The sequence below is a fragment of the Pristiophorus japonicus genome, chromosome 3 (assembly GCF_044704955.1).
Source record: "Pristiophorus japonicus isolate sPriJap1 chromosome 3, sPriJap1.hap1, whole genome shotgun sequence".
NCBI lineage: Eukaryota > Metazoa > Chordata > Chondrichthyes > Pristiophoridae > Pristiophorus > Pristiophorus japonicus.
This window is the reverse complement of record NC_091979.1, coordinates 250,958,945-250,984,331: the sequence shown is the minus strand read 5'-3', so window position 1 is coordinate 250,984,331 and position 25,387 is coordinate 250,958,945. Positions and strand designations below refer to the sequence as shown.

Sequence of the window (25,387 nt, the reverse complement as noted above, 5' to 3'; positions counted from 1 at the left end):
GCTATGTAGATATTGGTGACAGGGCACTTTGAACCAGACTTAAGCTGGGCAGCAAAGTCTCACAGTAAATAAATAATCCGAACTAAATCCAAAGCCATCAACACTGCGATCTCTGTGGATTCCAGTGTCAACTGGCTTAACCGGCTGAAACATTTTGGCTGACACAGAATGTGACAAATTAGCCAAGTAATATGTCGTACTGAAATTGCCTATTACTAATGGAAGCTTCAGGCACTAAACCGTGACTCATGCCACTTGCCCAGTCAATTACTCAATGTCTTGTTTCATTTTTTTTTCCCTGTAACTACTCGTATTTCTCTCATCTTTTATTACCACATTTTGTTCATTTCTAAATAATATTGTTTTAAATCTAAACTAAATATTTTATGGTGGTGCAATATTCTGATTAATAACTGTGGGCGATAAGGAGGGTTTTATTGTCTACCTGTGAATGATTCAATTCTTACAAGCTTATGACTTTGCCTGCCCAAACAGAATGAACTGCCTTCAAATAAATTTCAAACTGATTGCTCACTGATGCTTACCAACAGCATTCGGTGGGGATATCAATTTCTGCGTTTTATGATACATGCTTAATTATCACTTCACGCCCAACTGCTCTGACACATCCAATATAAGATCATATTCCACCCCACGAATTTACATAGGGATATTGAAAGTCACATTTCCTATCCAATAATCTCCCTCATATTTCTGAAATGGCACTAGCTGCTCAGGTAGGTTTTCTTCTGAAAAGTCTAAATCTAAACAGAACAAACTCCCAACGAGGGTACCTATGGGAGGTCAGTTGACATCATTAGAAGGGAGTTGAATCAATATCTGTTAAGATGGAGGATTGAGAATTGTAGAGATATGAAGAGAACGGTTTGATTATTTGCCAGCAGGGGTAGGGGAAGGAACTTAATGTTCCTTTAAAATAAGGTTAATAAATGGGAGGAAATTAATCATACATGAGCTCTGGGTTGAGTGGGCTTCATGGGTCAGTTTTGTTGTTCTGGATTTTCGTACGCTATTTCCATATTTGTACCGTTGCTCAATCCCCATCCATTTCCATACCAAGTCTGGATATCCAAGTTTGTCAAAACAAAGTGTCATTTTACCACATAGAATGCCTCCAAACCCACAATGTGTATTTCCCCTCCCCCAGATTATTGATTCATACAGGGTAGATTTTCATCTTCACTACTTGGGTTATAAGTTAGAGGGAGGGGACCCCCTCAAATTGTAAAACTGGTCTCATTTTAACCAATATGGGAATAGTAAACTCAATTGTTTGTGGTAGAGATCAGTAACACAGGTGCAATATTTAAAACAAAACACAAAAGAATCCTTTTACAAAAGAAAAGATAATTGAATATTAAGGGAATCAAGGGAAGGGGCATAGTGTGGGAAGGTGGAGTTGAGGTCGAAGATCAGCGATGATCTTATTGAATGGCAAAGCAGGCTCAAGGGGCCGAATGGTCTACCCCTGCTCCTAATTCTTATGTTCTTATAATGTTGGTCTTTTTTGCCATGTGTGGCAAATTGGATCAATTTTGGGAATGGCGATTGGGTACTTGACAGAATATCCAGTTCCTTTGCTGGAAAGTGCTATTTTTTCATTGACGTTTATGTACATTGCCAAAGCCAACAAAATTGAATCACTGTTGTACTTTGTACCACACAAGCCTGGATTAACTCATCACCAAAAGACTGATGTGATATATATTATGCAACCTCAAATGGAAATTTCTTCAATGAACCAGGTATGCCTCTATAATAGACAAGATTGTTTTCACTAATATACAACTAACTATAGAGGCTAATAGGAGGCCTTCAGCCCAAGATGTCTTGTTGGTTCTTTGCCAGAGCAATCCAAAACTAACCCCTCTGCTCTGCTATCTTCTTCCAGTCCTGCATCTTCTCCATTAGCCTGAAGAAACAGGCAGTAAATAATATATAAATAATAAAGGCAGAAAAATGCTGGAAATGGACAGCAGGCCATCCAGTATATGAAAGGGAAGGATAGAATGATATTCTGGGTGTGACCTTCATGCGTCGACTAAGCTTAGGGTGTGACTTGCACAGTCACACCTGAAACATTTACCCAGGGATTTTTTTTTCAGCTTGTGACGAATTTTCAGTAAATGTCCAGCGTTTTCTGAGCTTATTTCCATCATTGGTGGGTGTAATTTTTTTTGACTCCAAGGAATTTCCAATTGGACACCCACACACAAAAATGATTACTCAGTGCTCAATTTGATATAATTTTAGCCAATTTTGCATCGCTCTAGTCCCAGATTCGTGAGGACGGGTCATTTGTACACCTTCAACAGGGTGTTCCAGGTTGTCTCGTTCCTCAAACTTACCACTCTAAAATGACGCTAAGAAATGTACGAACGCTTAACCCAGTTAGGCATGCGAGTGAACAACTCGACTAAACTAACCCGGAGAGGAATTTCAGACCAGTCCGCAGAATAACGTTATGCTGGAACTGTGAGATTTCAATGTTATACTAGGTTTTAATGGCCCGAGTTTAAATCGGGGTAAACTTTATTAAAGAAAGACTTGCATTTATATAGCGCCTTTCAGGACCACCGGACGTCTCAAAGCACTTTAGTGTCAGTACTTTTGGGGTGAAGGCACTGTTGTAATGTAGGAAACGATTAATAAACGTATTAATTTAAAAACAACAATTGATCAGCAGCATTCCATGAACTCTTAAAACTGCCAGGAGAAATTCTAACAATAATATTTGATACAATATTAATGAAATTGTTGAATTAAATATTTTTAAATGAATTGTTTATAACGCTACAAACATTACCCAAAAGACTGCAATCAGCATCGTTGCCTAGACGAATCTAGTGTGTTGGAGAAATCACAACAAAACCTCTACATAATCTCTAGCCTCAAACTGCAGAAAATCCTGGCACCTTTTTAAAAAAAAGACGTGGACGATTTGTATTTTTGAATCTCACCTTTGAGGAAGTAGATTTTGGCTGTAGTTGTGACAGCGGCGAGCGTGTTTAACACGTTGTGCGCGGTGCTGTCCTTGCTGAGCCGCGGACTGTGCGAAGTTCTCCCGTCCAGGATCACGACGGCCGACAGCCTGCCCTCCCTCAGGCGGGCCCTAGCTTTCTCGTCCGGGATGATGAACTGCAACGGGATCGGGCCACCCCTCGACCGGCGGACCACCACCGAGTTCAAGTTCACGCTGTGCGAACCTTGGACGTGGGAAGCGGCGAAGGCCAGGAACGGTCTGCAGTCGAGGATCAGATTTCTACCTGTCTGTTTCCGAATAAATTTCTTCAAGCGCTGGCTGTCGATTCCTGAAACGGTCATGATTAAATATAATTGTTTTTAAAATATATAATTTAACAAACTTTCCTTTCTCGTTTGAGTTCAGAGATTTAAATCCCCCTCCCCAGAAAACGAGAAAGATATTTATGCCACAAAACTCGCCAGCTCTTAGTGGCTTCGTGTTGTTACTAATCAAGGTTCTGGAAAGGGTGATCCCCCGTGATTGTATTTATAAAGAGGGGAACTGCCGGTGCGACGTAGATGACCATGTATGGATTGTGACGCCATGTGGCGTCCATATAAGGAACGCAACGTAGTGACGTCTCCATATTTGGACCTAAGGTCGACGCCTACCAGCCGCCTCCGCGCCCGAGCAAGCTCTTGCTACAAAAGGTTGGAGGAAGTGGTGAACTTACTCATTGGGAATTAGTCAAGGCGCAGAGATACTGCATCTCAGGAGGAGAGAGGGAGGAGGGAGAGAGGAGGAAGGGATGGGGAAGGGATACAATTGAAAATTGGGAAGAATGCATGTGTCAGATGTGTCTTGAGTGCTCTGCCTTCGAATCAGCTCATCTGCCACAGCACGACTAGGTGAAATGAAATAAAGCGGCAGTTATGACGAAGGCGTGAGTGTTAGCATCTCGTCCACACACTTAAAAAAATAATTAAAAAGTGCATCATCCCCACTGGAGGGGGAGGAAAAAAACCTCCTCACTTGGTGTTTGTATCATGCAATGTAAGTAGTGAGTGAGATGACCTCCAATGTGATCATATCATCCACCTCGTTTTATGCTTCTGCAAAGCATATATTTTTGAAAATATGGAATATAAAATAAAGTCAGCAAATGCTGGAGACATTCAGCAGCATTGGTGGAGAGAGAAACTCTGATGGTATCTGATCAGCTGAATGTTTCCATCATTTTCTGTTATTTCAGTTTTCCAGCATCCACAGTATCTTGCTTTTGAACACATATATTTATAAGCGCTCTACTCGGAACTCCTTCACGGCAAACGAGCCAAAGGTGGGCAGCAGAAATGTTACACCCTCAAAGCCTCCCTGATAATAGTGTAGCATCCCCACTGACACCTGGGAGTCCCTGGTCACAGACCCACCCTAAATGGGGGAAATGCATCCAAGAGGGCACTGAGCACTTCGAGTCTCGTCACCGAGAGCATGCAGAAATCAAGCGTAAGCAACGGAAAGAGCATGCGGCAGACCAGTCCCACCCTCCCTTTCCCTCAATGATTGTCTATCCCACCTGTGACAGAGACTGTGGTTCTCGTATTGGACTGTTCAACCATCTAAGAACTCATGTTAAGAGTGGAAACAAGTCTTCCTCGATTCTGAGGGACTGCCTATGATGATGATATATATGCTTTCATTCTCACATATATAGCAGATCCTCGTGGTGTTTTTAATAGTGAGTCGGAAGATTCTGGTTTCCTTTTGGTCCTGTTTTCGGTGGGAATGGGGTGGGCGGCAGTGTCAACAAAATTGCTGTTTGGTACTTACCGGCCCGTTACCGCCGAAGTTTGGCACACTGCGATTTTGGAGCAGTCCAGTGCTCCCACCCATTTGTGTCGGGAGTCGTTGGTCCCAGCTGGCAGAGGTCTGCAATCCTTCTCCTTCTGGCTGTTCACAGCGAGATATACAACATACAGGGAGCAGCCAGGGAGGGTGCTGGGCAGCAGACAACAGGCAACAAAAGGCTACAATAAGGTTGGAGTGCAGAAGAGAACTGATCCATTTTAATCAAGTAAGACGACCCACTGATGTGGGGAAGTGAGACTTGTTTATTTTGTATTATTATGAGATAAATTATACTGCTTGAATTCAGTGAGTCCCATTGTAACTGCTGATCTGTATGTTAACCTTACTGTGAAATATTGATTCATATCAGAGCAAATCTCACCGACTGTTCGGTCTGCCTTCATAGAGGTTCAAGAAACAGACACACGAAAGACACTAATATCCAGTTCAAGTCACAAAGGTGTACTATTGTTACATCTCTTGGTTACTCTATCATCTGAGCTGGTATCGGGCAACATGAGTCAACAGAAAAGTATGATGCTCAGACCGCGTGCAGGAGCAACGGAAGCCACCAGACCCGAGAAGGTATCTAAGGCAGACCCAAATTTATAATATCATCCTACTGAAGTAAACCACAAAGTTATAACATTAAGGCCAAGAAATAAAACTCTGGGCAATCGCAGCAAAATATCCAGGTGCTTACCACTCACCATTTATTGGGTCGACTAGGCCTGTATTCACTAGAGTTTAGAACAATGAGAGGGGTTCTCATTAAAACGTACAAAATTCTGATGGGGTTGGACAGACTGGATGCGGGGAGGATGTTTCCCCTGGCTGAGAAGTCTAGAACAAGGGGTCACAGTCTCAGGATATGGGGTAAGAAATTTAGGACTGAGATGAGGAGAAATTTCTTCACTCAGAGGGTGGTGTACCTGTGGAATTCTCTACCACAGAAGGCTGTAGAGGCCAAGTCACTGAAAATATTTAAGAAGGAGATAGATAGATTTCTAGACACAAAAGGCATCAAGGGGTATGGGCAGAAAGTGGGAATATGGTGTTGAGATAGAGGATCAGCCATGATCATATTACATAAGAACATAAGAAATAGGAGCAGGAATAGGCCATATGGCCCCTCGAGCCTGCGATGCCATTTAATACAATCATGGCTGATCTCATCATGGACTCAAGTCCACTTCCCTGCCTGCTCCCCATAACCCCTTAATCCCTTATCGGTTAAGAAACTGTCTATCTCTGTCTTAAATTTATTCAATGTCCCGGCTTCCACAGCTCTCTGAGGTAGCGAATTCCACAGATTTACAACTCTCTGAGAGAAGAAATTCCTCATCTCAGTTTTAAATGGGCGGTGCAGGCTCGAAGGGCCAAATGACCTAATACTGCTCCTATTTTCTATCTGTTAGGCATCAGAGTTGCCACAACAACAACAACTTGTATTTATATAGCACCTTTAATGTAACAAAACATCCCAAGAAGCTTCACTGGAGTATTATAAATAAAAATATTGACACGGAGCCATATAAGGAGAAGGGCAGATGACAAAAAGCTTGTTCAAAGAGGTAGGATTTAAGGAGCGTCTTAAAGGAGGAAAGAGAGATGGAGAAGTTTATGGAGGGAATTTCAGAGCAATACACTAATAACCCTACACTAACTACCATACTGCACCACACTGCATACCATGAAAGCAATGTGCACTGCAATTAAAGATTATTGAAATAGAAAACTGGCCTCGTTAAAAGGACATGGCAAAAGTTTGCATGATTGCCTGGGTTTCAGCACAACCTTTCCTGGTAACTAATTACCCAGTAACCAAAACAGAGGTACTGGGCCTACCCAAACCTCACCAGAGGGTGATGATTCCTCTTTAAACAAACATTAAACTTTTATTATCGCAGATAATACCTGAGAATTGGAATAAGAATGAATACCATTGGACGTGTCAGGATGGCTTTCATGTACTGTTGATAAAGCCACACCCACATCTTAAGTGCTCTTTCTCTTGCATTTGCTGATTCACCTGCCGTGCGTTTCCAGCATTGCCTGTTTAATCATTTATACGGCGTTGTGCCTCTGTGTCAGCCTTGTGCAGAAACTTGTTTTCAGGAAGCTTTGGGGTTTTGGAAACTCATTCAGAGCAAATGTATGACTAAAGCACGACTTGATAATGCCGCCTGATTCAGTAGGCCGGATTGTAGCATGACAGGCTGATGTCGCTCATTTCAAATAAGTTATAAGGGAAAAGTTTTGATAATTGTTACATGTAACTGATGAACATTTTAGAGTTGCGTGGAATTGCAGATTGAGTACTGCTCATCACATCAAATTCTCAAAGAGTAGTCAATCTGCTGGCGACATGTGTTACCACAGGACCAGCATCTAAATCACAGGAACTGTCATAGAAACATAGAAACATAGAAAACAGGTGCAGGAGTAGGCCATTCGGCCCTTCTAGCCTGCACCGCCATTCAATGAGTTCATGGCTGAACATGCAACTTCAGTACCCCATTCCTGCTTTCTCGTCATACCCCTTGATCCCCCTAGTAGTAAGGACTATATCTAACTCCTTTTTGAATATATTTAGTGAATTGGCCTCATCAACTTTCTGTGGTAGAGAATTCCACAGGTTCACCACTCTCTGGGTGAAGAAGTTTCTCCTCATCTCGGTCCTAAATGGCTTACTCCTTATCCTTAGACTGTGACCCCTGGTTCTGGACTTCCCCAACATTGGGAACATTCTTCCTGCATCTAACCTGTCTAAACCCATCAGAATTTTAAACGTTTCTATGAGGTCCCCTCTCATTCTTCTGAACTCCAGTGAATACAAGCCCAGTTGATCCAGTCTTTCTTGATAGGTCAGTCCCGCCATCCCGGGAATCAGTCTGGTGACCCTTTGCTGCACTCCCTCAATAGCAAGAATGTCCTTCCTCAGGTTAGGAGACCAAAACTGTACACAATACTCCAGGTACGGCCTCACCAAGGCCCTGTACAACTGTAGCAACACCTCCCTGCTCCTGTACTCAAATCCCCTCGCTATGAAGGCCAACATGCCATTTGCTTTCTTAACCGCCTGCTGTACCTGCATGCCAACCTTCAATGACTGATGTACCATGACACCCAGGTCTCGTTGCACCTCCCCTTTTCCTAATCTGTCACCATTCAGATAATAGTCTGTCTCTCTGTTTTTACCACCAAAGTGGATAACCTCACATTTATCCACATTATACTTCATCTGCCATGCATTTGCCCACTCACCTAACCTATCCAAGTCGCTCTGCAGCCTCATGGCATCCTCCTCGCAGCTCACACTGCCACCCAACTTAGTGTCATCCGCAAATTTGGAGATACTACATTTAATCCCCTCGTCTAAATCAGTAAACAGCTGGGGCCCCAGCACAGAACCTTGCGGTACCCCACTAGTCACTGCCTGCCATTCTGAAAAGTCCCCATTTACTCCTACTCTTTGCTTCCTGTCTGACAACCAGTTCTCAATCCATGTCAGCACACTACCCCCAATCCCATGTGCTTTAACTTTGCACATTAATCTCTTGTGTGGGACCTTGTCGAAAGCCTTCTGAAAATCCAAATATACCACATCAACTGGTTCTCCCTTGTCCACTCTACTGGAAACATCCTCAAAAAATTCCAGAAGATTTGTCAAGCATGATTTCCCTTTCACAAATCCATGCTGAATTGGACCTATCATGTCACCTCTTTCCAAATGCGGTGCTATGACATCCTTAATAATTGATTCCATCATTTTACCCACTACTGATGTCAGGCTGACCGGTCTATAATTCCCTGTTTTCTCTCTCCCTCCTTTTTTAAAAAGTGGGGTTACATTGGCTACCCTCCACTCGATAGGAACTGATCCAGAGTCAATGGAATGTTGGAAAATGACTGTCAATGCATCCGCTATTTCCAAGGCCACCTCCTTAAATACTCTGGGATGCAGTCCATCAGGCCCTGGGGATTTATCGGCCTTCAATCCAATCAATTTCCCCAACACAATTTCCCGACTAATAAGGATTTCCCTCAGTTCCTCCTCCTTACTAGACCCTCTGACCCCTTTTGTATCCGGAAGATTGTTTGTGTCCTCCTTAGTGAATACCGAACCAAAGTACTTGTTCAATTGGTCCGCCATTTCTTTGTTCCCCGTTATGACTTCCCCTGATTCTGACTGCAGGGGACCTACGTTTGTCTTTACTAACCTTTTTCTCTTTACATATCTATAGAAACTTTTGCAATCCGTCTTAATGTTCCCTGCAAGCTTCTTCTCGTACTCCATTTTCCCTGCCCTAATCAAACCCTTTGTCCTCCTCTGCTGAGTTCTAAATTTCTCCCAGTCCGTGCTGAGGCACAAGGGGGATCACTTTAGCAGATGCCAGTCCACGAAAATGATAAGATATCGCTATAAAGACAAGATGGTCTCCATATACAAGGAAGGATATACTTGCATTGGAGGCTGTTCAGAGAAGGTTCACTAGGTTGATTCCGGAGAGGAGGGGGTTGACTTATGAAGATAGGTTGAGTAGGTTGGGCCGATACACATTGGAGTTCAGAAGAATGAGAGGTGATCTTATTGAAACTTATAAGATATTGAGGGGGCTTGACAAGGTGGATACAGAGAGGATATTTCCACTCATAGGGGAAACTAAAACTAGTGGACATAGTCTTAGAATAAGGGGCCGTCCATTTAAAACTGGGATGAGGAGAAATTTCTTCTCGCAGAAGGTTGTAAATCTGTGGAATTCTCTGCCCCAGAGAGCTGTGGAGGCTGGATCATTAAATATATTTAAGGCGGAGATAGATTTTTGAGCGATAAGGGAGTATGGGGAGTGGGCAGGGAAGTGGAGCTGAGTCCACGATCAGATCAGCCATGATCTTATTGAATGGCGGAGCAGGCTCGAGGGACCAAATGGCCTACTTATGTCCTTATGTTCTTATGGTCCATTTTACGAGGTCCAACTGCTGGTGCAGGGTCTCGCCAGAAGGACGGGCTGCAGCTCACTGCACCCGATTGTGGCATTCCGAATTTTTTTGGCCTTTAATTTTAATTGGGCAATCAGTGCGGACGTCAGCGTATCCGATTCTAGGGTTATTAAAATTAATGTTCAGAATATCGGAAGCACCGAAGTGGGTGATTCTCGAACTCGTACTCCACACTTTGAGCGGAACCGTACTAAATGTACCCTTGGAGGTCAGACTCAGCAACGTTCTCAGATATATGACATTGCTTTATGATGATAGGATCAGTGGGAAATTTCAGACTCCACCATTAACCCTTAGGCTGCTGACATGTCCGGAGAAACTCCAGTCTCCTTGGCTACACAGTTTTTTTTTTAAAGTTCACAGCTCATACACGATGATGAGTGTCAGCCCTGCCTCGATTGGTAGCACACTCCCCTCTGAGTCAGAAGATTGTGGGTTTAAGTCCCACTCCAGAGACTTGAGCACAAAAATCTAGTCTGACACTCCAGTGCAGTGTTGTGGGAGTGCTGCACTGTCGGAGGTGCCGTCTTTCAGGTAAGACATTAAACTGAGGTTCTGTCTGCCCTCTCAGGTGGATGTAAAAAATCCCACGGTACTATTTTGAAGAAGAGAAGGGAGTTATCCCCGGTGCCTTGGCCAATATTTATCCCTCAATCAACATAACAAAAACAGATTATCTGGTGATTATCATATTGCTGTTTGTGGGAGCTTGCTGTGTGCAAATTGCCTGCCACATTTACCACATTACAACAGTGACTACACTCCAAAAGTACTTAATTGGCTGTAAAGTGCTGGAGACGTCCGGTGGTCGTGAAAGGCATTCTAGAAATTCAAGTCTTTCTTTTTGTTACGTATTAATGCTTGGGGGTCAGCAGACATCAGAGGGCGCCACGGTCAGAGGTCATCGGGCTGTACGCATGTGGCATGTGTGCTTGGTCACCTGTATATAAGCTGGGTGTCTTTGTCATGCTGGCACTCTTGGGCTGGAATAAAGATGGATCAGGTTGCACCTGAGTGAGTTCCCAGTAACCAGACTCTTGAGTCATTACAATTGGCGACGAGGTAATTTAAGAACCTTCGCATGCACAATGGGCACTGTTAGAATCCTGGAGAGATTCGTGGAGGGCGAAGATTGGGCGGATTTTGTCGACAGCCTGGATCAGTATTTTGTGGCCAACGGTATGGAGGCAGAGGTCTACGCAGTTAAGCGCAGGGCAGTTCTCCTCACCGTTTGTGGTCCGAAAATTTATGGCCTCGTGAAGAATCCTCTCTCGCCTATATGTCCGGCAAAAAAAGGGTACGAGGAATTGTATACGTTGGTGGGTAACCATCTGAAGCCAATAGAGAGGATCATATCACGCTACCGTTTCTACATGCATGTTCGTGCTGAGGGCCAGGATGTGTCAGGATTTGTCACCGACCTGCGACGTCTTGCTGAACTGTGTAAGTTCGGGAACATGCTGGAAGACATGCTGCCTGATGTCTTCATGATAGGCATCAGCCATGATGTGATCCTCAGGAAGCTGTTGGCTGCAGAGATACTGGATTTGAAAAAGGCCCTCGCGACTGCCCAGGCATGCATGATGACGGATGATAATTTGAGGCAGATATCATCGACGAGTCGGAGTTCCACGGCAAGTACTGTAAACAAGATAGCGTCGTCTTCGGGCTGAGCTGCTTACGTGAAACCTGCTGCTGCTCAGAGCCCGCCAACTGGTTCGATCCAGATTTCATCCTGTTGGCGTTGTGGGGGCAATCATCAGCCTCATCAGTGTCGGTTTAGACAATACCCATGCAATGGATGTTCGAAAGTGGAGCATCTTCACAGGATGCGTCCACAACAAAGCAAGCGTGGTGCGGCTCACCATGTGGTTGATGAGGACCAGTTCAGTGATGGCCCAGATACACAACCCGAGGAGGAAGTGAATGGACTGTATTCGTTCGTGAGCAAGAGCCAGCCGATAGTCGTTAATATGAAGCTGAATGGCGTGCCTGTATCAATGGAGCTGGACACGGGTGCGAGCCAGTCGATAATGAGCCAAAGGACATTCGACAAGCTGTGGGACACTAAGGCTGCGAAACCGAAGTTGAGTCCAGTCAATGCCAGGTTGCGTACTTACACTAAGGAACTCATACCGGTGCTCGGCAGTGCATCAATCGAGGTGTCATATGACGGTGTGTTCATGGGCTACCATTATGGATTGTCCCAGGTAATGGTCCAACGCTGTTCGGCAGGAATTGGCTCGAGAAAATCAAGCTGAACTGGAATGATCAAGATGTTGTCCTTGGTGGATGATACTTCGTGTGCTCAAGTATTGAAAAAGTTTCCTTCTTTGTTTGAACCGGGCATTGGTAATTTTACGGGAGCCAAGGTGCAGATTCACCAGGACTCCAATGCAAGGCCTGTCTATCACAAAGCTCGGTCTGTTCCATACATGATGAGGGAGAAGGTTGAAATTGAGCTTAACAGACTCCAGCGTGAAGGGATCATATCACCGGTCGAGTTTAACGAGTGGGTTAGTCCCATTGTTCCTGCGTTCAAGAGTGACAGCACTGTCAGGATTTGTGGAGACTACAAGGTTACGATTAACTGATTTTTGAAACAGGATCAGTATTTGTTACCGAAGGCTGATGACCTGTTGGTGGAAATTGGTGGAAAGTCATTCACGAAACTGGATCTGACATCAGCCTATATGACCCAGGAGCTTGTCGACACTTCAAAGAAACTCACCTGCATCAACACCCGTAAAGGACTGTTCGTCTACAACAGGTGTCCTTTTGGGATTCGTTCGGCTGCAGCCATATTTCAGAGGAATATGGAGAGTTTACTGAAGTCCGTTCCTAGAACTGTTGTGTTTCAAGATGACATTCTGGTCACAGATCGTGACACTGCTGAACATCTGAACAATCTTGAAGAAGTCCTACAGCGTCTGGACAAAGTGGGACTCAGGCTGAAATGCTCAATGTGTATTCATGGCACCTGAAGTCGAATTCCTCGGGAGGAAGTTTATGCTGATGGCATCAGGCCCATTGATTCGAAAACCAAGGCCATCAAAAATGCACCCAGGCCTCAGAATGTGACAGAGCTGCGTTCCGTGGGCTACTCAACTACTTTGGTAATTTCTTTCCCAGATTGAGCGCTTTACTAGAGCCACTGCATGTATTACTAAGAAAAGGCGACAACTCGGTCTGGGATGCGTCTGAAGATAGAGCCTTTGAGAATGCCAAGAATCTGCTCTGTTCAAACAAGTTGCTTGTTCATTATGATCCGCGTAAGCGTCTTGTATTGGCCTGTGATGCTTCATCATATGGGGTTGGCTGCGTACTCCAACAAGCAAATGAACTGGGCAAGCTACAACCTGTTGCGTATGCTTCAAGAAGTCTGTCTAAAGCTGAAAGAGCTTACAGTATGGTAGAGAAAGAAGCTTTGGCCTGTGTGTATGGGGTAAAAAAAATGCACCAGTACCTGTTTGATCTTCGTTTTGAACTAGAAACCAATCACAAGCCACTCATTTAATTGTTTGCAGAAAACAAAGGTATTAATACCAATGCATCGTCCTGCATTCAAAGATGGGCACTGACATTGTCTGCCTATGATTATGTCATCCGTCATAGACCTGGTACTGAGAATTGGGCTGATGCACTGAGTCCTTACCCACAACTAAGATGGAGACGCCTCAACCTGCAGATCTACTGTTAGTAATGGATGCTTTTGAGAGTGAAGGAACCCCTGTCACTGTTCAACAAGTTAGGATCTGGACCAGCCATGACCCTATTTTATTGGTTGTGAAATGGTGTGTACTCAGTGGTGATTGGTCTGCCATACCTATGGAGATGCGTGAGGAGACCAAACCTTACAACCGTCGCAAGGATGAACTGTCCATTCAGTCAGACTGTTTACTGTGGGGTAATTGTGTAATCATGCCTAAGAAAGGTAGAGAAAAATTTGTACGTGAACTTCATAGCACTCATCCTGGTATTGTCATGATGAAATCCATTGCTAGGTCTCATGTATGGTGGCCTGGAATTGACTCTGATCTGGAATCATGCGTGCATCAGTGGAATACTTGCATGCAGCTAAGTAAAGTACCAGCGGAATCTCCGCTGAGTCTTTGGTCATGGCCATCCAAACCATGGTCGAGGATCCACATTGATTTTGCGGGCCCGTCCCTAGGAAAGATATTTTTTGTCATAGTACATGCATATTCTAAGTGGATAGAGTGGTGTTATTATGTCATCCAGCACATCTACAGCTAGCATTGAGAGCCTTCGTATCATGTTTGCTACTCATGGTTTGCCTGACATTGTTGTGAGCAACAACGGATCTTGCTTCACAAGTCTTGAGTTCCAGGAGTTCATGAAACTCAACAGCATCAGACATGTGAGATCAGCTCCATTCAAGCCTGCTTCTAATGGTCAAGTAGAGCGTGCCATTCAAACGATCAAGCAAAGTATGAAACATGTAACTCAGGGATAACTGCAGAGATGGTTGTCATGTATATTGCTCAGTTACAGGTCAAGACCTCATACACTTACTGGGATTCCTCCTGCTGAACTACCGATGAAGAGAAATCTCAAAACCAGGCTTTCTCTTGTTTATCCTGATTTGAATGATCGTGTTGAAAACAGACGTCAAAGTCAGTAATGGTGTCAGGATCATGTTGCCGTGTCATGTGACATCTCTGTCAACATTCCGGTTAATGTACTGAACTATGGTCAAGGTCCAAAGTGGATCGCCGGCACTGTTGCTGCCAAGGAGGGTAACAGAGTGTTTATTGTCGTGTTCAAGAATGGGCAAACATGCAGGAAACACCTTGACCAAGTTAAACTGCGGCACACGGATGAACTGGAACCGAGTGAGGAAGATGCAGTCAGTGACCAACCAACCATTGTTCACTCATCAGAGGACTCTGCTGACATTACTGACTCTGAACCTTCAGTCTCTGATGTGGTCATGACCACTCCCATCAGATCGGCTACTCAGCCCTCAGTCTCAACGGACTCAGAACGCTCGCCCCGAGGCAAAGTTGAACTGAGATGATCAACTCGTGAGAGAAAAGCCCCAGATCGTCTTAATTTGTAAAAAGACTGTTGTTAAGATTTAAAAAGGGGGATGTTGTTATGTATTAATGCCTGGGAGTCACAAGGCACCAGAGGGCGCCGGTCGGAGGTCATCGGGCTGTACACATGTGGCATGTGTGCTTGGTCACCTGTATATAAGCTGGGTGTCTTTGTCACCCTGGCACTCTTGGGCTGGAATAAAGATGGATCAGGTTGCACCTGAGTGAGTTTACAGTAACCAGACTCTTGAGTCATTACACTTTTTATAACAATCCGTAATATTTCAGCATACAACAACAACTTGTGATACCAAAGCAGCTTTACAACCTCAGCCTCACAACCCCCTGAGATGTCTGAGCTCCTCAAATTCTGAGCATCCCTGATTATAACTGCTCAGCTATCGGTAGCCGTGTCTTCAGCTGCCTGGTCCCTAAGCTCTGGGGTGAGACCTGAACCCACAACCTTCTGACTCAGAGGGGAGTGTGCTACCAACTGAGCCAGGGCTTGACACTCATCATAGTGTATGAGCTGTAAACTTTAGAAACTGTGTAGCCCAAGGAAACTGGAGTTTCTCCGAACATGACAGCAGCCTAAGGGTTAATGGGGGAGTCTGAAATTTACCACTGATCCTATCAGCATAAAGCAATTTCATATATCCGAGAACGTTGCCGAGTTTGACCTCCAAGGGTACATTTGGCATGGTTCTGCTCGAGGTGTGGAGTACGGGTTGTATTTATATTCACAGGAGTGTTATAAGACAAAAACATTAAATAGACACCGAACCAGATAAAAATAAATTATGGCAGATGACCAAAAGCTTGGTCAAAGAGGTAGGTTTTAAGAGAGGTGGAGAGGTTAAGGGAGGGAGTTCCAGAGCTTGGGGCCTAGGTAGCTGAAGCACGGCCATCAATAGAGAGCAGAATTAGAAGAGCGCAGATATCTCGAGGGGTTGTGAGGCTGAGGTTGTAAAGTTGCTATGGTATCACAAGTAGCTTAGTTACTAAAATATTAATCCAAAATTGCACAAATTAACATCTAAAATGCAATATTAAATGCTTTCTTTCTATTCCCCCTGTTGTCCCTGTCCCTTTTCCCCCTATTTTTCTTACCTCTATTTTTATTATTAGGCTTTAAAATCTTTCACTTCCCCTGCTTCTTCCCGGCTCCAACCATCCATTTTAGAGGTCGAAATAAATTCTGAAAAATATATTTCTTTTTTATTATTTTGACATTCATTTTCTTTAGGCTGCTTTTCCAACCAACCAAAAGCTCAAAATTCTTAAGAATGATACTGTTGTAATATGGACTCCACTAGCTCAATCTTGCCCACGTAAAATTGCGCCAAAGAACTAAGGGGCTTTGCCAAACAAATGTGTTTATTGGAGGCGCCTGGACCCTGACAGCAGTTGGATGGTCCCATATGCCTGTTGTGCTAGAGGCAATAATTCCTCTTGGCCATGTCACCTGTGGCTCACTTGGTAGCACTCTTCCCTCTCAGTCAAAAGGACCTGGGTTCATGTCCCACTCCAGAGACTTGAGCAAGAAAACCAGGCTGACGCTCCCAGTGCTGCACTAAGCACTGTTGGAGGTGCTGTCCTTCAGATGATACGTTAAACCTCGTCTGCCCTCTCAGGTGCACAGAATATATCACATGGCACTATTTCAAAAAAGAGATTAGGAGTTATCAACGGTGTCCTGGCCAATATTTATCCCTCAACCAACACCATGAAAAAACAGATTATTTGGTCGTTATCACATTGTTGTTTGTGGGAGCTTGCTGTGCGCAAATTTGGCTGCCGTGTTTCCTACATTACAACAGTGACTATACTTCAAAAAGTACTTATTAGCTCTAAAGCGCTTTGGGACGTTCTGAGGTTGTGAAAGACGCTATATAAATGCAAGTCTTTCACAACCTCAAAACCAGGTCTACATGTGGCCTAACCAATGGTCCTAAAAGATCCTCAGGATGCTGCTTGGAGTTTGAGGGTTATACAACATGGAAATTATTATCTTTGCTTTTGGATTCTTTAGCAGCTGGAGGAGGGAAAGGAAAAGAGGGATGCCTGTGAATGTAGACATTCCAACCATTGCATCATAGAAATTACAGATGGAAGGAGGCCATTTAGCCTATTGTGCCTGTGTTGGTGCTAGCTCCTTAAATGGATCTATCTATTCTAATCATATTTGCCTGCCCATCCCCCCGTCTCTGCCGCTGTCTCAGCTCATCTGCTGCTGAAACCCTCATCCATGCCTTTGTTACCTCTAGACTCAACTATTGCAATGCTTTCCTGGCTCGCATCCCACCTTGCGCCCTCCATAAACTTGAGCTCATCCAAAACTCTGCTGCCCATGTCCTAACTCACACCAAGTCCCGTTCATCCATCACCGCTGTGCTCGCTGATCTTCATTGGCTCCCGGTCTGGCAACGCCTTGATTTTAAAGTTCCCATTGCTTGTGTCCAAATCCCTCCATGGCTTCACCACTCCCTATTCTCTGTAACCTCCTCCAGCCCTACAACCCTCCGAGATATCTGCACTCCTCCATTTGTGGCCTCTTGAGTATCCCCACTTTCAGACGCTTCACCATTGCTGGCTGTCCCTTCAGCTGCCTAGGCCCTAAGCTCTGAAATTCCCTCCCTAAATCTCTCCGCCTCTCTACCACGCTCTCCTCCTTTAAGATGCTCCTTAAAACCTACTTTTTTGACCAAGTTTTTGGCTACCTGTCCTAATATCTCATGTGGCTCGATGTCCGATTTTGTTCGATATTGCTCCTGTGAAGCGCCTTGGAACATTTTACTACGTCAAAGGAGCTATATAAATGCAGGATGTTGTTGTTGTTTGTTGTAGTTGAATGTCCTTCTTTTTCAAATAATTATCCATTTCCCTTTGATAGTTGTCTTAATCCATTGTGTGAAAAGATCTTCTAACCTCCCCCTCCTTTTTTCTTATAATCTTTCAGTTCCTCGATACTGATTCACTAACCAGTGGAAACAATCTGTCATCACTCAGCTTCTCAAAAACTTTCAGAATTTTGAAAATCTCAACAGATCCCATGAAACCTTCTCTGTTCCACTGAAGAATCGTCTTTCTTCTTAATTATAATCTTTCATTCTGGTATCTTTTTTGAAGGATTGTTAAAATATATCTGACTCTGCTTTCTGTCACCAAGATATCTCTCTATCCATAGAGTTACACTCCCTCATGTGTCTGAATTTTTGCAGCAATTCTTTTGCGTGGCACTTTATCAAACACCTTCTGAAAATCGATATATACCATCTACCGTGTTTCCTTTATTTGTAGATGAATAATTAAAATTGAATTATTCAAGCAGAACTTGTCCTCTATAAATCAGTGATGGCTCCCTCCACGCTCTTCTATTAACTCATTTGATCCGTATTATGGATTCAAGGGGGACGATTTTCACTTGGGAAAATCAGTGTTAACAGGGCATAAAAATGGGGTCATCATTAGCCTTACCGCCCCGTCAATCCCGCCGATCGTCAGCTGCTAGTTTCACTGAGGCCTACCACTGGGCGGCCAAAATGTCAGGCTGAAATAAGTGGCAGGCCTCTTTCCCACACAAGTTGGGGGTCCCAATGACATTATTAGAGCCCTAGTTGCAATTTTAAAGCGCACATGGGCGGAGCTTGCGACACGAACGCTCCGCCCATGTGTACTGGCGTTCCGATCAGGGAACAGCCAGAAAAATGTTAAAAATAGATTATTTGCGGAAGGAGCAGGAGCAGGCCCACTGAGGTTTCTGTCCTGTTTCAACCACTGACAGGCCTTGGATTATCGAGAGCTCACTGAGGAAACTGACTGCCATTACTCCCATCATTCATCAATATAGGCAGTCCCTCGAAATCCTTGTCTTACGGATGTTTAGTGTTAGGCCCATGCTTTCGTACGCCTCGGTGAAGGTGTTGATGATGGCTTGGAGTTCAGCCTCTGAATGTGCGCAGACGCAAGCGTCGTACGCATACTGTAGTTCGATGACAGAGGATGGGATGACCTTGGATCTAGCCTGGAGGCGGCGAAGGTTGAACAGGCTCCCATTGGTTCTATAGTTTAGTTCCACTCCAGCGGGGAGCTTGTTGAGCGAGAGATGAAGCATTGCAGCAAGGAAGATCGAAAAGAGCGTTGGTGCATTTCTCTTGTAGTTGTCGTGCGGTGAAGATCATGTCCATTGTACCTCTTATTGGACGGAATCTGCACTGTGACTCTGGGAGAAACTCTTCAGCCACAGGGAGAAGATGATTGAGGAGGATTCTTGCGATGACTTTCCCAATGGCCGACAGCAGGGAGATTCCTCTGTAGTTGCCGCAGTCGGACTTGTCACCTTTTTTGAAGATGATCACGATTACAGCATCTCTGAGATCTCCTGGCATGCTTTCCTCCTTCCAGATAAGAGAGATGAGGTCATTGTATTCATGCCAATAGTGCTTCACCGCCATACTTTAGTGCCTCGGTGGGGATTCCATCTGCTCCTGTTGCCTTGTTCTTGAGCTGACGAATGGCCTTTTCTACCTCGTGCATGGCTGTCATTGTTACTCCTTCTTCACCAGTACTTGGTCTCTCATCACTGTTATGCCCGCTAAATGGCTATAAAGAGGGTGTGACAGATTGGCAGGTCCTTGATAACTGATCACCAACCATTTTGCATACAAGTTTTAAGCAGCAATTTTGAAGGGCGGCAGAAGTGCCTGCTTGTTCTTTGTTAGATTCATGCAAATGAAGGCTAAGTGATGTCACTGTACCAGCACCCGCTCATATAAAGTATGTGTCTAGGGTTCCAAGGGCTGTGCTGTTTACAGGAAAGCTCTAAATAAAGATTAGTGGGAACACTTGAAAGTTATTTCTGCATTCTTTTTTGTTTTTTCCTCTTCCAGTTAGATTATTATTAGCCTATGGAGCAATTATTTTGGCTCTTGATCCCTACTACCCACCCATCATAACTTCTCAGACAACATTCTCCCCTGCTGTCACCCCAAAAAAGACTTACATTTATATAGCGCCTTTCACGACCATCAAATGTCCCAAAGTGCTTTACAGCCAATGAAGGACTTTTGGAGTGTAGCCACTGTTGTAATGTGGGAAACACGGCAGCTAACTTGAGCACAGCAAGCTCCCACTGTCACACCTAAAGAAAGAGAAGAGGAAGACGCATAACTTGTGAGCAGCCTTCACAAATAGTTTTCAGTCAAAGGAGTGAAAGAAAGAAAGACTTGCATTTATATAGTGCCTTTCACGACCGCCGGACATCCCAAAATGACTTACAGCGTAGTCACTGTTGTAATGTAGGAAACACGGCAGCCAATTTGCACATAGCAAGACCCCACAACTAATAATGTGATAATGACTAGATTATCTGTTTTAGTGACATTGATTGAGGGATAAATATTGGCCCAGGACACCGGCGATAACTTCCCTGCTCTTCTTCGAAATAGTACCATGGGATTTTTCACGTCCACCTGAGAGGGCAGACAGGGCCTCGGTTTAAAGTCTCATCCAAAAGACGGCCCCTCCGAGAGTGCAGTGCTCCCTCAGCGCTGCACTGGAGTGTCAGCCTAGATATTTGTGCTCAAGTCACTGGAGTGGGACTATGAACCCACAATCTTCTGACTCAGAGGCGAGGGTGCTACCCACTGAGCCACAGCTGACACTTAATAGAAGGGTTTAGCATATGCTTTGTTGAAAGAACAGGATGAGAGAAAACAGCAGGCAAAAGGTTGCATGAACCCTGAGCTGATGCCAGTTCTCCATCTTTCACACAACCTGTAGCCTCTCTACCCAGGTTCTAAAAATACACTGGCTTGCTTTTAACCTCTTAATTATGTACACAGTGTATATAACTCATTTTAGTCAGGAAAGAACAATTATTTGAACAAGTTTTACCACTGCTATCTAGATGTGCCGTGGTGGGAGTTCTGCTGTTTCACACTGTTTGATGTCTTTCAGAGAATTGTTAACAACTCCCTCATGCTGATAGCTCTGACTCATAAGTTGATAGTTGTGGATTTTCTTGTCATGTTAACACAATGGTCAGACTTACTTTGTGTTCTTTTTCAGATCACATAGCTTCTTACACACCACGTTCCATGTTTGCAGTGCTGTGGACAACGCAGTCACAATTGCCCGCTAATTGCACCAGGCTCTCAGATCCTCCTTCAACAGGACGGTTAATATCATCCCAAAACATCACCCACAAGTCCCTGCAGAGCCTCGTGGACGAAACTGGCTTTCTGAGGTGGTTGTTGAGACACTGTTGTTAGGGATCACACATTGGAACAGGTGTATTGCTGAATCTTTTGCCTTCAAAGCAGATACATTGCCTGCTTGTCTTGCCGAGTAGTGTGAGCTCATTATCACGGCTGAGCGCTCACTGTCCATTTTCTAATTATCCAGCGGAACAAATATATTGGGGGTAATTTTAGCCCCCAAGCACGGGTGGAGTTGGGTCTGGTGAGAAGGTATAATGTACAAAATTTCAAACCCGACTCCAACCCACCTCTAACCCGCCCACTTTCCATTTTAAGAGAGGAGGGTCATGGGTGACGGGCAACCAATCTGCTCTCAGGAGGCGGGCCGGTCAGTAAAAGCTTTTAAGGAGGCTGCGTGCCTCCATTTTAGCAGGCTTTTTATTTTTAACTAACGTCGGCCGGGTTTCTCTGGCCTTGGGAAACCCGACAGGTAAAAGGATGCAAGAAGAGCTGGATCTATGAGGCCAGTGCCTTTACAGCACTGCTGATGAGCCAAGAGGAGCCGGAATGCTTCCTCCAGTTATAACAAGCTAACCTGTAAACCACCCCCCCTCTGGGTGATCTCATCCCCCCCACCCCCCTCCCTTGACCACCATCTTGCCCTCCCCACGATCTCTTCCCCCCCTTCCCCTTCACTAGACCCAGCCCCTGACTGCGATCTCTACCTGCTCCTCCGCTGTCAATCAGGCTAGCTGTCTGGTGGGAAACCTGAACAAAAACGTTTAGAAGATGTCCTGCAGTTAAAAGGGCCATTCAGGAAACCCTGCTTCTGGGCTTCCTATCCATAACTCCTCCCGCTCCCAACCCCCACTCCGAACTCACAGCCCAGTAAATATCGGGGCCATTGTCCCTGAATGTTCCCGTTTACAACAACAACACCTTTAACATAGTAAAACGTCCCAATGAAGGTTATCAAACAGGAACTTGGCACCACAGCCCATACTGCATTAGTAACAGCAGCTCCCTCTTTTCCTGGAAGCGACACTAATTAATCATCCACAATGATTAGAACAAACCACAGCCAGTTATACTCAATCACTTTCAACAATTCCTTTGTACTGGAACCCTGGATTTATTCCTCTGCTAGGGGCTTTCCTTTACCTTCAAGTGTAAGTTTGGCTCAGTTCGTAGCACTCTCCTCTCAGAAGATTTTGGTCTCCATGCCCACTTTGGGTCTGGAGCACATAATCCAGGCTGACACTTCGGTGTAGTACTGAGAGAGTGCTGCATTGTGAGAGGTGCCAACTTTCAAATAAGACTTTAAATCTGTCTGTCTGTTCCATGGGACTATTCAAAGAAGGGTGGTGAGGGGAGCAGGGGGTCTCCCAGTGTTCTGGTTAATAACATCTCTCAACCCACATTACTAAAAGCAGGTTAACTGGTCATTTATTTCATTGCTGTTCGTGGAACCTTGCCGTGCACAAACTGGCTAACACATGTGCCCACATCATCATCATCATCATAGACAGTCCCACGAAACGAGGATGACTTGCTTCCACGCCAAAAAAGGATGAGTTCACAGGTGTTTCAATGAAGGACCTAATATTCCAGATCCCGAACTACATCCTGAAGGGTGGAAGATACCTGTGCGTGGATTTTTTTAACGTGTGGTGGCCGTTGCACACCAGCCACCACATGGGCTTGACAGAGCTAGGTCTTAGTCCAGTGGCAAGGATTAACCAAGAATACTGGAGACCAGCTCTGCTGCACGGACCTAGTGTGCACACATATCACAGTGTGGGCTGGCCCGTGCTACCCCTGGGCCCTTGCCTCTTCTGGGCCCCGAACTCACACCTCTCCTGGGCCCTGATCACGTCCCTCTACAGTCTCTCGCCATTCCTTCGCCCCAACATCGCCGCTCCTGCTGTATCTGCGCACCTGGACCTTGATGATGTCACATTTTGCTGCCATCGCCCTCCTGCACCAACTCGCGCTGCTACCTGAAGTAGTATGCCTCCACGCTGCTCCCGAGGCATGTGCCCACATTGACCCATCCACCTCCACGGAGGTGTGTGGGGTTGCTGACCCATCCACCTCCATGGCACGAACCTGGTATTGCAGTACTTCCAGGAACGGTGCTTGGGCTATAGGCCTTTTGGCTAAGAGCATTAGTGCAGGGTGATCCTTGATGTGTGCAAGGTGACCTCTGGCGTTTGTGATCTGACAAAGAATTGGAAAGATTGGCTACGAAAAATTACAAAAAAATTAAAATAAAAAAAAATGTGCCCACATAACAGCAATGACTACATTTAAAAAGTATTCCATTGAATGTGAACTACTTTGGGATGTGAAAGGCACTAGAGAAATTCTTCTTTGTTCAGCTCCTAATTGCCTATGCTCGACTCAAGCTGAGTGTACTCTGTATAAACGCTATGTGTTACAGTTCCAGTAAGTAAAAGGCACACTTAAGATGGATTTATAGAATCATAGAAAAATTACGACACAGAAGGAGGCCATTTGGCCCATCGTGTCCGTGCCAGTCGAAAAAGAGCTATCCAGCATAATCCCACGTTCCAGCACTCGGTCTGTAGCCCTGTAGGTTACGGCACTTCAGGTGCACATCTAAGTACCTTTTAAATGTGATGAGGGTTTCTGCCTCTACCACCCTTTCAGACAGCGAGTTCCAGACCCCCACCACCCTCTGGGTGAAGAAATGTTTCCTCATCTCCCTCTAATCCTTCTACCAACTACTTTAAATCTATGCCCCCTGGTTATTGACCCCTCTGCGAAGGTAAATAGGTTGTTCCTATCTACTCTCTCTAGGCCCCTCATCATTTTATACACCTCAATAAGGTCTCCCCTCAGTCTCCTCTGCTCCTGCCTCTTCTCTCACTAACTAGTGAAGAGCAGACAAAATCTATATAAAAAGGTTCCTTTGCTGCAGCGTAGTTTCCAACCACAATTTGAAAATCCTTACTACACACTCCGCCTTACTACCGCATTTCTGCTACCCAATCTCTTCTCCATTTTCACCTTTTTAATTACAGAGCACTCCTTCAGCAGCTGCTACCCCAGTGCTCAGGCATTCATATTCAGTGGAATGCACGAGGTTGCAGCCCCTGTTCCATTATATGAAGGGGCTGCTCCTGAAATTCTGGCTGCACTTCAGTCCCACTCTCCTGATCTTTGGGCACCCTGTGCGGAGGGGAGCGGGTAGGTCCGAAGGCCTCCTCGTAGGACTGCTCCTGGGCACGGCCAAGGGTGCCATCAGCCAGTCCAGGCAGCGGGCGGTCGAGGGGGTCGTTCAACCTGACTGCCTGCCTCTTTTCCACTCTTACATCCGGTCCAGGGTGTCCTTGGAGATGGAGCACGCGGTGTCCACCGGTACGCTCGCGGCCTTCCGCGAGAGGTGGGCACCGGAGGGACTGGAGTGCATCATCACGCCCGGCAACCAAATTTTAATTTGATTTTACGTTTTAAAGTTTAATTTGATTTAATTGCCGGTGCTTTTAGTGTCCCCCTTCCCTTTTATAGGGGGCACTGGGGAAAAATTGTGATTTTAGTGCCCAAAAAAAAACCAAAAAAAGAAAAACACAAAAGAAAATGGAGAAAAAAAAAGGGGCCTTGTAAATGTCTGGTGTGTCACCCAGGTCGGGTGGCACGGTTTAATGTTTTTTGTTTTGCAGATAAACTCCAAAAAGAGTTTCATATTCAGTGGTGTACACCTAATGCATGTTAATCACAGGCATTGTACATTCACCACTACAATTATTTTATAGCAAATTTGCTGGACTAATTTTAATTGTATTCATTTTTTTTGTGCAACCAACTTTTTTTTAAAGGGAAAGGAAAGTTTGGCCAAGTCCAGGAAATCAATACTTTCTCCCATAAATGTCCCTTATTGTTAGCATCGTACTTACTTCCCTAGATTAGACTTCACTAAATTAAATCGTGACACCAGGAACTTAATCTTGGCTACAGTACGTGGACGACTCTTGCGTCTGCGCACACTCAGAGGCCGAACTCCAAGCCATCATCAACACCTTCACCGAAGCTTACGAAAGCATGGGCCTTACGCTAAACATCTGTAAGACAAAGGTTCTCCACTGACCTGACCCCGCCACACAGTACGGCCCCCCCGGTCATCAAAATCCATGGCGTGACCTTGGACAACGTGGACCATTTTCTGGAGCCTACTATCAGCAAGGGCAGACATCGATGACGAGGTCCAACACCGCTTCCAGTATGCCAGCGCAACCTTCGGTCGCCTGAGGAATAGAGTGTTTGAA

At 45.0% G+C, this 25,387-nt stretch overlaps 1 protein-coding gene across 2 annotated transcripts in view; it reads right to left on the bottom strand.

The window, feature by feature from the left end:
- The window catches only part of dusp5 (dual specificity phosphatase 5), a 98,705-nt gene that overhangs the window by 9,610 nt on the left and 63,708 nt on the right, over window positions 1-25,387 (bottom strand). Inside the window, exon 3 of one of the 2 annotated variants that reach the window (XM_070876531.1) lies at window positions 2,982-3,332. In XM_070876531.1, coding sequence (XP_070732632.1) covers window positions 2,982-3,332 — 351 coding nt within the window. Of the gene's footprint in view, window positions 1-2,981; window positions 3,494-25,387 lie in introns of those variants that run through there. The other variant, XM_070876532.1, reaches the window with a different exon arrangement.